The 13,731-nt window shown below is 37.6% G+C and overlaps 1 protein-coding gene across 1 annotated transcript; it reads left to right on the top strand.

Annotated features, from left to right (window-relative positions):
- The first annotated feature begins 68 nt into the window (after window positions 1-68).
- tbx2b (T-box transcription factor 2b) lies at window positions 69-7,307 on the top strand. Its single transcript, XM_007258875.4, has 7 exons — window positions 69-520; window positions 1,303-1,570; window positions 2,562-2,708; window positions 3,661-3,737; window positions 3,884-4,056; window positions 5,148-5,755; window positions 6,654-7,307. Exons 1-7 carry the CDS (start codon window positions 162-164, stop codon window positions 7,098-7,100), a joined length of 2,079 nt encoding a protein of 692 aa, XP_007258937.2. The 5' UTR covers window positions 69-161; the 3' UTR covers window positions 7,101-7,307.
- Window positions 7,308-13,731: the final 6,424 nt, after the last annotated feature.

Genomic DNA, 13,731 nt, shown 5'->3' with positions numbered 1-13,731 from the left:
AGAAATAGGACCAGCCTACTACCCCGCGCTCTCGGTCCCGTTCCCGCTGCTGTTCGGCAAGACGAAAGCGGAGATCCTGCTCCGCTCCTCTGGAATACGCGAGGAAAAACAACAGCTCAGCCCCCGATCCCGTTTCCCCTCAGCGAGTTTTGGATGCACCGATGAGAGATCCAGTCTTTTCAGGCACTGCCATGGCTTACCACCCTTTCCACGCTCACCGGCCCACCGACTTCCCCATGTCAGCCTTCCTGGCGGCCGCGCAGCCCTCCTTTTTCCCCGCGCTGGCTTTGCCTCCCGGTGCGCTTACCAAGCCCATCCCGGAACACGCGCTGGCCGGGGCCGCCGAGCCGGGACTGCACCCGGCGCTTAGTCACCATCAGGCGGCTCACCTCCGCAGCCTTAAGAGCCTCGAGCCCGAGGAGGAGGTGGAGGACGACCCGAAAGTCACACTGGAAGCCAAGGATCTATGGGACCAGTTCCACAAATTAGGAACTGAAATGGTTATTACGAAATCTGGAAGGTAATTTCATGTCGCTTTTTATACTGAGATCACACTTTAACATTTAGTTTACACAATTACTTGGGAACGTTTGCTTTTGTTTTTTGTTTTTTTTTAGGCCCTACATTCATCGCTATATCCCCGTTTTATCTCCGTTTTTTGCCTCCCATATTTCTCGTTTTCCTGCTTTTAACATTTTCAGACGCTTTTCTGTATATGCGATCAATCAATAAAGCGAGAGTATAAAAAAACTATGCACTTGAAGGTTGTCCACACAGACATCCGTATGGTCTTTTACTGTTCGCTACACGGACACGCAACGTGGAAGTCACATCACACACAAGTGATAGGTTTAGTTCTTTAGGACAAAAAAAAAACGATTTAGCATTGTTTTCACAGGCCTGTGGGAACACATTCTACACATTCTAAGCAGTGGAGTTTTCTGCATTCTGAATTCTGAACTCTGAAGAAAAGCGTATTTCAGCCTTTATTGCTTTATTCGAAAGAGGAGATTTTGTTTTTTGTTGAAAACCTGCCACTTAAATATTTACATTCAATATATACAATTCTATGAATATATATTTATATAATATATTATTTTATTTTCGTAAATAAGTATACAAATGTAAAATGTATGAACCTGACTAACTCGTTTTGGTGAGAATTATGAATCATACAACAATACTGTTTTAACAAAAATGTTTTTGTTTCTGTACAGTTATTAATGTAATTTAATATAATGTGCTGCTACAAAATAATATGTTTGACAAACGTTAATAAACACACGCCTTTCACCTATACAGGAGGATGTTTCCACCCTTTAAGGTCCGAATTAATGGACTGGATAAAAAAGCCAAGTATATTTTATTAATGGACATCGTCGCTGCCGACGACTGCCGCTATAAGTTCCACAATTCACGTTGGATGGTGGCGGGCAAGGCCGACCCGGAGATGCCTAAGCGCATGTACATCCACCCGGACAGCCCTGCCACGGGAGAGCAGTGGATGGCCAAGCCTGTCGCATTTCATAAACTCAAGCTGACCAACAACATTTCGGACAAGCACGGATTTGTAAGTAGCCTGTTTATACTGCATTGCCGCTACTTTTCTTTCCAAAAGATGTTTTGAAAAGACATGGTACAATTATGCGGTGCTTTAAGAGATTTATTCATTTATTTGTTCATCAATATTGCTATTGATTTCCCCAGTATAGTAATACAAGTGACCTGTATTCTCAATTATATAATATTTACAATGTACAATTCGGGTTTTCCCCATTCACACACACACGGTTCGTCTACTATTCCGCTTTGGAATTGTGAATAATGCGATTATTGTCAGAGTGGTTGAGTAATGTGAACACTTCATTCTGAGTTTTTCTTGAACTCAGTTGCAGTAGGATATGGTTTATGGCAGATTCTCAAAGAACTGCGTGGTTCAGGGTGGAAAGTGACCGAAATCAGGTCAGAAGAGCGGAATTGTTCTGGAATCGCGCTATAATGAAACAACCAGACTCTCAAGCAACCTTGAGGGAAAACTGTATTAGGTTGTCCTCACTGAAGGCATTAAGCTTTCCAAGCGATGATAGACATTTTAAAACATGGTGGCTGGTAAAAAAAAAAAAAGTTCAGCGCTCAGCCGCGTGTGTGTAGTTGGGAGTAACATGCTACTTTCGTCGTAAACAAATCCTACAGGGTGCATAAATATATATATACACTTTACAGGCATGCATTTGACATCTGAAACGTTTTTTGTTTGTTTGTTGTAATGGTTGTTGCTGCTTGTAGCCTAGTTATATTTAAGGCTGTTCCGCCGTGTTTAGGCCTGCACAACTTAAGCCTTTCCGATTGATTGCACTGCTTTAACAGGCCCACTGTCATGTGACGTGTAAACCAAGTAATAATTTATTTATTATAATGTGATTTTTACGTTTGTTTATTTATGGTCACTTAAATGGAAAATTTGTGTTCTGTGTTTTGTAAAATGTAGGCTGCAGAAATAAATGCAAAAACATTTCTAATTCCGTTTCTCTCTCTATCTGTTTTGTTTTTGTTTTTCTCAGACTATACTCAACTCGATGCATAAATACCAGCCTAGGTTCCATATTGTGAGGGCCAACGATATTCTGAAACTTCCCTACAGCACATTCAGGACATATGTGTTTCCCGAGACCGAATTCATTGCTGTCACTGCCTATCAAAATGACAAGGTACGTAACCAACCATTTGCTTTAAAGAGGAAACAATTATTTGCAATGACAAGATTTGTCAGACTGACGCTTGGCTAAACCTGACTTAAACTAGCATTTGCCTTTTTGTGCTTTCCCTTGTATAAGTGGCTATTCTTGCGACTTTTGTTCGCCCATTCATGGAACATATTGGTTTGTTTATATTATTTACCCAGATATTTTTGTAACTGTTTCTGTTGATCATGCGGCTTGTGAATGTGTTTTAACCATTAGCATGGACCAAATCTTCTTGTGATCGCTAGTCCACTGCACCTTCAGTGAGTGCTCATATTAATTGGGGTCCATGCCTAAGGGGCCTACTAGGCTTGTCGCTATCGTAAATTTTATGGCATTGAGTCACAATCGATTAGCAAAGCATTAAGCGACAGGCCCTATCTGAGAACTCCTACTATCAAACTAAAGCAAAAATCAATCCTTAAACACGGTTACCTTTAATTAGCCGTATGTGTTCTAAACTCTAATATCCTTACAAGCTTTATAAGCACTAAACTCTTAAAGATCAGATTGTTTATTTTTTTCCTTGTATATTAATTATTGATTATTTACTCTTGGAAATGATGCATTCTATATTATCTATGAACCTACTTGTGTGACAAATGGAAAATATTTACACATTAAATGTTCTCTAGGGGGTTGTTAATATGCCCTTACCCTTCATTAAATATTCTTTAATAATTCAAATGTCACAGAGGAATGGTTTTAAAGCAGCTTTAGTTTTCGCGCTAGACTGTGTGGATAATTAAATAACATAGAGCGTGGGCAAAGAAAGCACGAAATACAATTACAATTAGCCATAATGTATTAAAGCCTTGTAACGTGTAAGAATAACAACAATAATAACAAGACGAGTATAATAATAATAATAATAATAATAATAATAATAATAATACATGCGGTTGTCTTTTGTCTTCAGATTACACAGCTGAAAATCGATAACAACCCCTTTGCCAAAGGCTTCAGAGACACGGGAAATGGAAGGAGGGAGAAAAGGTAGGATTTGTTCTACTGTGTAGGCTAAAACTAAATTATTGCCTAAGCAAAAATATAGATTATTTTTCCCTTTTTTATTTTTTTAGTATAAGACAGTTTAACCGTAGTTTAATCTGTTTATTTATTTATTTATTTCTGTCCTCTAGGAAACAGTTAACTCTCCCCTCATTACACATGTATGATGTGGGTCAATGTAAAGTTGACCGGGATGGTGGAGACTCGGATGCCTCCTCAGGAGAGCCCCCCAGCGGGAGAGAGACCGCCCATTCCCCCCTCAGACCAGCGTCCAGTCCGCTCACGTTCACCCGAAGCGCCAGAGGTAGCATCACTTATCCACTAATCCTGCTATTATATGAACACAAACACTAAATAATAAAAATAAAAGAAACACGTTTACTAAAAATATATATTTAAAAAATCAGTTTTCATAAGGCATTCTTTATTAGCTAAATGTTTCAGGCTGAATTAACATGCTGCTAAGTCAAATTACATTAACATTGATATTTAAAATCTATCACTAAGATTTAGAGGTGATTAACACTTAATCTGAGGTTTACATAAACACCATAATCTAAGGTTTACTGTGTGACGCAAAGATGTGGGCGGATAATAGAAAGTAGGTTATTTTAAATGTATTAACCCATATATAATGTGCTAAATATTTAGTCTAAATTTATTTAAAATTCAATGAAAAGATATAATAGACTAAATTTAAGGCTTTTGCACTGAGATGTTATTCAGTGCGAGTTTTCATTGCAAATGCTTAATACGTGTAATTTGTGATATAGGCCTATAACTTCATTTTAAATATTTAAGCCTTACAGTAGACACGATGACTAGACGTGGGATAAAAATAAAGATTTTTTGGGGGGGGGGTTAAATGAAATTATTAGCCCATCTTTAATAAATTGCGTTATATGCTGAGTAGCTGAGTAGGCTATAGCGTTTTTTTCCGACCTGTATATACTTTTAATCGGCCGTGCTTTTTTTATATATGTGTCAATGGTATTTTTTAGTCATTGCTATGCCTTTAGGCTAACCTGTTACTTATTTTACTTATGTAAATGATTTTTTTTACTAATAAAACCCTCATATCAAATATTAAACGTTTATACAGTTTAACTGTTTATACGTTAAAATAACACTTATAAAATTATACAGAAATAATCTTCTGTATTAACTTTCTGAATTAACTGAATCAGCCGGACTTTTGCCTGTATGCAAAACACGTCTTACAACAATAACCTCAAAACAGTCCCTCATAATCCTGGGCTTGTATACTTTATATAGTGCATTATGTGTTAATAATACATGTGTTAAAATAACACAAAGATAATAGTAGTTTTGAATTGTTATACTTTAAAAAGTATAAATACTATAAATATATATATATTTGTGTGTGTTTTTTAGATGATAAGCAATGCTCTGACAGTGAGCATGAAACAGATACCCAGGAGGAACATTGTGGTGAATCAAGTAGTCCAGGTCCCAAGCCCTCTTCCCCATTCAGCCCGAGGTGTGAGGAGCGGCCCAGAGAGAGGACCAGCCAGGACAAGAAAGAGGACTACCCGGACTCGAGAAAAGCCAACGACTCCATATTTAATATAGGAAACATAGACAAAGACAAGCTGGAGCAGAAGCACAGGAAGGAATCCGAGTCGTCTAAGAAGGACTCGGACAGCGGGGGTCTGAGCGGGACTAAGGAGAGCTTTTCTCCGCTTATGGTTCAGACTGAGAGTCCCTCACATTTCGGAGCGGGACATCTGCAAAGCCTGGCGCTGTCTGGGCTTCACAGTCAACAGTTCTTTAACCCGCTAAACACCGGACAGCCCCTGCTCTTCCACCCGGGACAGTTCGCCATGGCGCCCGGGGCGTTCTCCGCTATGGGAATGGGACATTTGCTGGCCTCGGTAACGGGAGCGACTGGTTTGGAGAACGGCAGCGTGGCAGCGCAGGGAGCTGGAGCTACCGCCAGCCCTTTCCCATTTCATCTGTCCCAGCACATGCTGGCTTCTCAGGTAAGAAAGCATCCATTCTTTTTTTCTTTTTTTTTATCTGTAACAACCAGTGAGCTATAGCATGATGTCCCTCCCAACCATTTCTTGGGATTTATATTGTCAACACATTGGGACAAGTTTGGACAAACTTAAAAAAAAGTATTTTGCAATAGAGCCAGCCAATAGTATACTGGAATAGTCTACTAACTGAGTTACGAACATGCACAAAAATATTTGAATTTTAAATTTAGTATGAATGAAGACTAAATCTGTAATCATTGATGAATCATTGATATCCGTGTTTGCTTTATGGAATGTTTGTTGTGCTGGATGTATACTGTGTTTGTCTATGTATGTATGTGTTATTGTGTGTGGGTAGTGAGGTTTTGTAATTGTCATTGAGTTGTTGACACTGTTTTTTATTTTTTACAACAACCTGCCTAAAGGGACTACAGATGAAAAATAGCTTTTTAGGTAACTCTGGCACATTGTCCCTGTTAAATAAATACATAAATTAATAATAAATATCATTCATTTTCTTAGTAGTGAGAGTAGTTGAGTTGCATGATGAGTTAGGGAGGTAAAACAACTGAATCGTGGCTGAATAGCTGGTTGTTGCTGTTATTGGATTGTGTGGCGACAGACCTGTGCGTGGTTTATATCCACGGAATATATGTATATACCGTGTTTGGTATCTATATAAGGTTATCTACAATAACACTCAACTTTCAAGTTTCAACAATTTGGGTTTAAGATGATTATATTTATATGCATGTGTATGGAATGCATTCAAATTTAGCTCATTTTATAATGTTAAATAATCTAACATGTATACAATATATGCCTAAACCCAAATCCCTTGTTGGTCCTGCAATCTTTGTACCTCAGTTTCTAACTAAGTTTCTAACTTTCTTTTCAGGGAATTCCCATGCCACCCTTCGGCGGACTCTTCCCCTACCCGTACACGTACATGGCCGCTGCTGCGGCTGCGGCCTCTGCCTTGCCCGCCAGCTCGTCGTCCGCTGCCTCCCTGTCCAGGAACCCCTTTCTGAGCGGTTCGCGGCCCCGCCTGCGTTTCAGTCCCTACCAGCTGCCCATGTCCATCCCTCAAAGCACAAATCTGCTGACCACCGGCCTACCGGGCGTCCTCAACCCCTCGTCCGAATCGTCCAAGTCCGGAAGCAGAGAGGCCAGTCCCGTGCCCGATCAACAGCAAGGCCACAAGGGTGGCTCTGGTCAAAGGAACGGTTCTCCTAAAACCCCGCTGAAGGAGTCCATCAACGAGCTGCAGAACATCCAGAGACTTGTGAGCGGCCTGGAGAGCCAGCGAGAGCCGTCCCCAACCAGGGATTCACTACCCAAGTGATCAAGAGTTCCCAAACCTATCCAGGGCATGACTTGAATCGAACCAGAGGATGTCTTCCTTCGGGATCTCCTCTGATGGACGTTCTTGTGCTTATTTTTGTTTTTTTTTAAGCATAGGTGACCGCAGTGGCAATAGCAGGGTCAACGAGAAAAAGAAGAAGAAAAAAACAGATATCGAACCAAAAAAAACGTCAAGGCGTCGAGGAAATAATCATTGAATAAAAACATGAACTTGGTGCTCCTTTGGGGTGGAAAACTTGAAGACAGACAGAGCTAGGAAGACATGAAGCGAAGACAATCTATGGAATCTCCCACAACCTCACTGAGTCTGAGTCCACTGAGAACTTGCTTCAAAAAATGTTAATCTATCGGTGATTTAAAAACAAACAAAAAAAATCCAACTTATCACAAACTTTTTTACAGTGGCATTAAAAGTGGAGAAAAAAAGAAAATAATTCAGGACTGGTGCAAGTGAACGATGGTTCAGTGACACTTGTAAACCTTAAATCATTCAAGCTACACCCCAAAAAACAAAAATGAATTATAATAAATGAGTAAATACATAAATAAGTAAATAAATAAAACAATTGTATTACAAAAGGGATTGAGAATGACCGTAAGCGGACCGCGTGGACAGTTGAGTTAGTTGTACGTGATCTATTTAATGTAATTAAAAGAAAATTTCTGTAATTCTGTAAATAAGCTCTAAGGATCCGAGAATATGCAAATTGGTATTAATTTATTCAAAGCTGTACATTTGCGTGTACATAATATTTAGAGTTTAACTCGTTGCTTCTTTTCTGTCATTTTACATGAACATATCCTGTAAATGGAAGCTACTTAATATAGCGCTTGTTGGGTTGAAGCAGATACTTGGATCTGTGATGCATTTGCTGTTTAATCTGCTTGTGACACGTTAATGGAAGTGTGTGTGAGCGTGCCATCGCTGCGTATAGTGGCTGGAAAAAAACCTGGGAGCCTGAAAACTCAAGCTTAGGGACTTAATGCGGGCCTCAGGTGAATCCGCTGATGATTCCAACACAGGAGAACAACATTCCACCTCCTGCTGGACTGACTGAAGCCCACCTACAGCTTACAGGAACAGGCCTGGAGCTCAGTGTATGAACGTGTCGAATTTGCTGGTTGTCCGGATTTTTTGTTGTTGGATTCTCTCACAGTTTCAATAAAATGTGTTGAAATAACCTTGTTGCGGTGGCAGCTTTGTTATGCGGTAGTTTTTTTTTTTAGATCAGGCTGATTGAGGTGTAGGACAAACAAATCGTCCCAACTGGCATTTGAATCTACGTTGATTAACGTTGATGTTATGCTTAAATCAATTTTGGATTTGGTGTTGATTTTGAAAAGTGAACAAACGTTATAAAAGCAACGTCATAAATGACAGCTCACTAAAACAAAAACAAAAAACCCTATGGTTAACAGAGTGTTAACAATAAACAATAAAAATACATCACTGCAGTATCGCTGAGTATAAAGAAAGTTTATACCCACCACTACCAATCTGATCTGAAAAACTAGTAAACTAAAAGTAAACTAAAACAGTAAGACTAATAGAACATGAACATGGTGTTAAATTAAAAAACTGCAAATAGAAAAAAACACTTGTTCATTCCTCCATCCAACCGTTTTTAGAAATTATATGGTGATGAAATGTAAAATGCTCATTCAAGACGTTGAAACAACAACATACATTACTTTAATCATATTTCAACCACATTTCAACGTTGAAGGTCGGCTGTGTGCCAGCTGGGGTATCACACATTAGCTTGCTTTAGGTTAAAACAATTGGTGATGATGCTGGAGTGATATTTAAAAAGTTTAGTCTAACTGTGCTATATAATAGGCCTTATAGTGTGATAAGAAGAAATGTCTAGAAACAAAAAGCTAAACCTCACACCAGTTGACAAGTTGAGATGACCAAGTGTGTGAATCAGTGCCTGGACTATTTTTTTTCATGGTTAAATTATTCATGAATAAAAATACTGAAGGTTTTAACATTTCAATACAGCATGGCCTACCTTTGTATGGTAAACTGAGCTGTGTGCTTGGTTGCAAAGATCTCAAAGATCTCCCCCAGGCCCAACCACGCGTTAATAAAATCACGCAGCCTGGTGCGCCCTCTGTCGGCCACAGGCGTCACGGACTCTGTTGCTGCACTGTAGAGAATGAGCTGAAGTTTTTAATTCAGATTCCAAAATAATCATAAATATAAAATAATAATCTTCATAGTTTATTTATTTTATTCAACTTTTAATAGGACATTGACAGAATTGCAGATATTTGGCCTTTTAACAATTTTTAACAAATTTAACAGAACAAATTTAAAAATATTTTCATATTGTGCTGTATTTTAGATCAACCCTTAACTATATTTCAGTACTAGTACTGTGTTAAAATACGAAAGCATGTATTGTATTTTAGGAACGGAGACATTTAGTTTAAAATGTATGCATGTTGACATCTGTCTGACACTTCCAGTATCAACATAAAAATAATCTAAAAAAAAATCACATTGTGCTGTTTATTATGAAGGTCTTTGCAGTTAAGCTAAAACATACAGCATTCAAATATAGCAATACATTAATGAATACAATCTTATAATCAACACTTAACAATAAATAGATACATAAATATTTTAATAACAATACACATACATACAGAAGTATTTATTTTAAGTGCAGTAGCAAAAAGTTAATCAGTTGATCCGTAGTTATTGAAGTTTCTCATCTTAGTTTTCTGTCCATTACTATTGAAGTCAATTCAAGTCAAGTCAAGAGGCTTTTATTGTCATTATATCTGAGTACAGGTACAAAATGTATAGAACTCTTGATGTCAACCTGATTATGTCCAACTAAAAAGTTTGTCTATATAACGTTGGAGCTTGACGTCAACCTGATGTTATACCTGACTGATAACCAACCCTAATTCAGTGTCTGCCCAACATTGGATCTTGATGTCAACCTGACGTTGGGTTTTGACGTCAAGCCGATTTTCATTTCCAACTAAAATTGTAAGTTTATATAACGTTGGAGCTTAACGTCCACCTGATGTTAATTTTTGAGTGATACCTGACTGATAACTAACCTTAATTCAGTGTCTGCCCAACATTGGATCTTGATTTCATCCTGAAGTTGAGTTTTACGTCAACCTGATTTTTTATTTCCAACCAATTTATCGTCTGGCTAACCTTTGAGTGTGCAACACGGAACAACAAACAATAGACAAACATAAAGTGCAAAAATGTGACAATAGTGCAACATAAAACCTTAACGTTACAATAAATACAACATTATAATATATACAAAAGGCAAGACAATTTCACAATATTCGCTGCACTTTACTATTATAACGCATTTTTAAACACAGATTCTCTCACAACCTGTTACCCCTATCACACAAAAGAAAAAAAACGTAAAGAGAGAGAGGGATGAAGAGAGAGAGAGAGAGAGAGAGAGAGAGAATGCTGGAGAGGAGAGAAAGTGTGTTTTCTGGTTAAAGGGTTAAGTTGTGCAGTATGGCCTGATGGGAGCCAGCAGACAGGCCTTTGTCCGGTCCGCGGCGCCTGTCGCCTGCCTGCCGGCCACCGCGCCTCCCCGCTCCCCGGACCCGCAGCTCCTAATTAGAGATCCCCCTCTTGTGTCTGAGCTTTTCTTCCCCTAGCAATGACCACAAGCCCTCGTTTTTATTAAGGGGCCATTGTTAAACACTGTTATCTCCAATTAACAGAGCGGGCAACTCGACCTTAGTATTTGTCCAAACTAATCAGTCAATGAGCGATCAATAGGCTGCAGTGACGCCGAGTGGTGTTTGTTGGAGAGGGTGGGCAAGAGAGGGGCTTTAACCCAAAACCAGGGCAGGGTCACTACCGAAATATACTAAATATACTAAAACTAGAGTAGAGGAAACAAAAACAGCAATACTAATAATGCAACAGTGTAGTGTGTTTTTTCCGCCTTCGTTCCATCCTTCAATGTTGAAATGGGGTTTAAAAATATGACTAAAGTAACGTCTGTTGTTGTTTCAACGCTGGAACAGCGTTGAATCAACATTTAATGTTAAATGGTTCTGCAAACGTTTAAATTTTGACGTTGAATTAACATAACGTCCTCAAATCTGAATCATCCTTTTACATTGCATCACCATACCATTTCTAAAAAACGATTGGTAGTGGTGGTGAGTAACTTTCTTTATACTCAGATTTACTGCAGTGATGTAAGTTTATTGTTAACACTCTGTTAATCATAGGATTTTCTAGTTTTAGTGAACTATATCCCTGCTGGCATTTCAGCGTTGAATCAACGTTGATCAACGTTGATGTTATGTTTGAATCAATGTTGGATTTGGTGTTGTTTCAACGTTCAACCTTTAATAAACATCTCACTAAAATGATAGAACATCTGATCTCAAAAACACTAAAACAGTAAAACTAATAGAACATGAACATGAATGAGTTACTACAAATAGAAGTAAAACACTTTTTCGTTCCTTAATATAACCTTTTTTTGAAATTGCATGGTGATGAAATGTAAAATGTTGATTCAAAAAGCAGAGGGTTTGAACGTTTGAACAACCATTTATCATTAAATGTTGATTCAACGCTGATTAACGTTGAAATGCCAGCTAGGCCTCTTTCTTTGTCTCTCTTTTTCTTTTCTTTTTTCTTTTTTTTTTGCTGCATAGAAAACAGAATACGCATTCATAACGTGTTCTTTCTCACAGGATTGTGCTTTCTCACAGTTCTTTATCTACAAGTGGCTGAAACTGAACACTGAGCGCTCTGCGGAAAATGTATGAAGCCAGTGAGGAGTAGAGATGACATTTTGCTGATATCACTCCATTTCTCTCCAACCCCCAAAATCCTGCTGTATAAAAAAGAACAACCAGTTTAAACCATGAACCATGTCAGTCAGCTTGATGTAAAGCTAAATATACACGTTTCCAATGCTCGCACCATTTTATATGGCTTTAATGTGGTCCATCATAGGAATATATACAAATAAGTAATATGCAACCAGTGTAAATTTATTAATAACCTCTTTAAATGCCTTGTCCTATATATAGGCTACAGGTGTCGGTGATACAAAACACTTTTTTCTGCAATAAAATACGTTTTTTATACTCTAAAAAATTTTGAAGACTTTGAATTCTCCTACAGGACACGTGGAGAAGCTGCCTGTTTTCTCTCTACTCCATTTAATAATAATTCCAGATCAGTAACAATCAATCAGGAATCCAACCCAAATTCTGCAGGTTTGAAAATAAATACGTAAAGACTAGACAAACATAACAAAACTAAAAGTTTGGAGACTGGAAAACTGTTTGATTTGTATTCAGGAAAATATTGATTTTAAAATATTATATTATATCATTATATTTTGACATCAGCAGATTTACTTAAATATTTTTAAAATATATTTTCTATTACAATTACAATTATGCTTTTTAGTAATGTACCTTATCAATCATGAAAGCTGTTTTTGTAATGCTTGTATAGAAATCCTCAAGATTAAGAGGTGTAATGTCAGGCAGACAATTGACAAAAATCCTGGCCTATTAAAAGGGTTTAAATATGATGTCTTGCAATGAAAAAATTCTATTGCAATTCTTACCAAAGGAGGCAAACTGAAAGACAACAACTATGTTAGAATGATGATCCTGCACAGCAGACTCAAACACTCGAAAATTGTAAATTGAAAGGACCCTTACTTTACAAAGAGGATCCTCAGGATGTTTAAACGGGAGGGGGCGAAAAACAAATAAAAGTGCACCTGCTGCAAAACTTGGACTGTAACTATGTTAGAAGTAAAAACAGCAATTTACTTTGCATTATACCATCACTAGTTTTTTTATTAGAATACTATGCATAACTTTCCAAAAATTATCTAAGACAACAATGACAGGGTGGATAATTTTAGCGAAAATTGGCATTTGATAAAAACATGTTTGACATTGGGTTGAAAACGCTTTAATAGTTCATCATGACCATAGTGTTCTGTTTCAAAGATATATTTAGATTTTCTAAGATAATTTTATGTATTTACTGTGATATTTCACCACAACAGGAAGGACAGCTTAAGCTTTAGCTCAACTCAGTATGGGAAGAGAGAACATGAGAAATATTAAAGTGACATTAATAGTGCTGAACATGCAGTAAGTGTCTTCTTGGACATGTTTAAATAACTTAAATAACTTATATAAAAAGCTAAACAAATAATTGAACTTGCACTTCAATGATGCTATATTGTGATAGTCTGAAATGTCAGAGCCTACTTGACTTAAACATGTATTTTTTTCAACATAAAAATGCATAAGTTTTGTAAAAAATAAGTGTCTGTGTTGATGTAATTTACTATGAAAAAATGTGACCAACACTAGGCTGTTGGTTTTAGGGTAAATCTCAAATATTAGTGATTATGTTTCAGATCAGTTTACCAAGACCTGTCTACTAAAGTCAAAAACTCAAATTAATATTTCAGCTTAAGGAATCTGTAATGAATAGGAAATCCTATACATCTTAAAAAAACATCTGTTTGTGCTGATCAAGTACTGTTTTATCATGAAACCATTCTAACATCCACTGCTGATGGTGTTTTCCTGGTTTTTGAAGGACAGTG

This window comes from Astyanax mexicanus, chromosome 18, assembly GCF_023375975.1.
Source record: "Astyanax mexicanus isolate ESR-SI-001 chromosome 18, AstMex3_surface, whole genome shotgun sequence".
Lineage (NCBI taxonomy): Eukaryota > Metazoa > Chordata > Actinopteri > Characiformes > Acestrorhamphidae > Astyanax > Astyanax mexicanus.
This window is presented reverse-complemented; position numbering and strand designations above follow the sequence as displayed.

Coding starts and splice junctions, on each gene's coding strand:
- tbx2b (XM_007258875.4), top strand. CDS start 162: ATGAGAGATCCAGTCTTTTCAGGCACTGCCATGGCTTACCACCCTTTC. Junction 521..1,302: donor GTTATTACGAAATCTGGAAG/GTAATTTCATGT, acceptor TCACCTATACAG/GAGGATGTTTCCACCCTTTA. Junction 5,756..6,653: donor AGCACATGCTGGCTTCTCAG/GTAAGAAAGCAT, acceptor CTTTCTTTTCAG/GGAATTCCCATGCCACCCTT.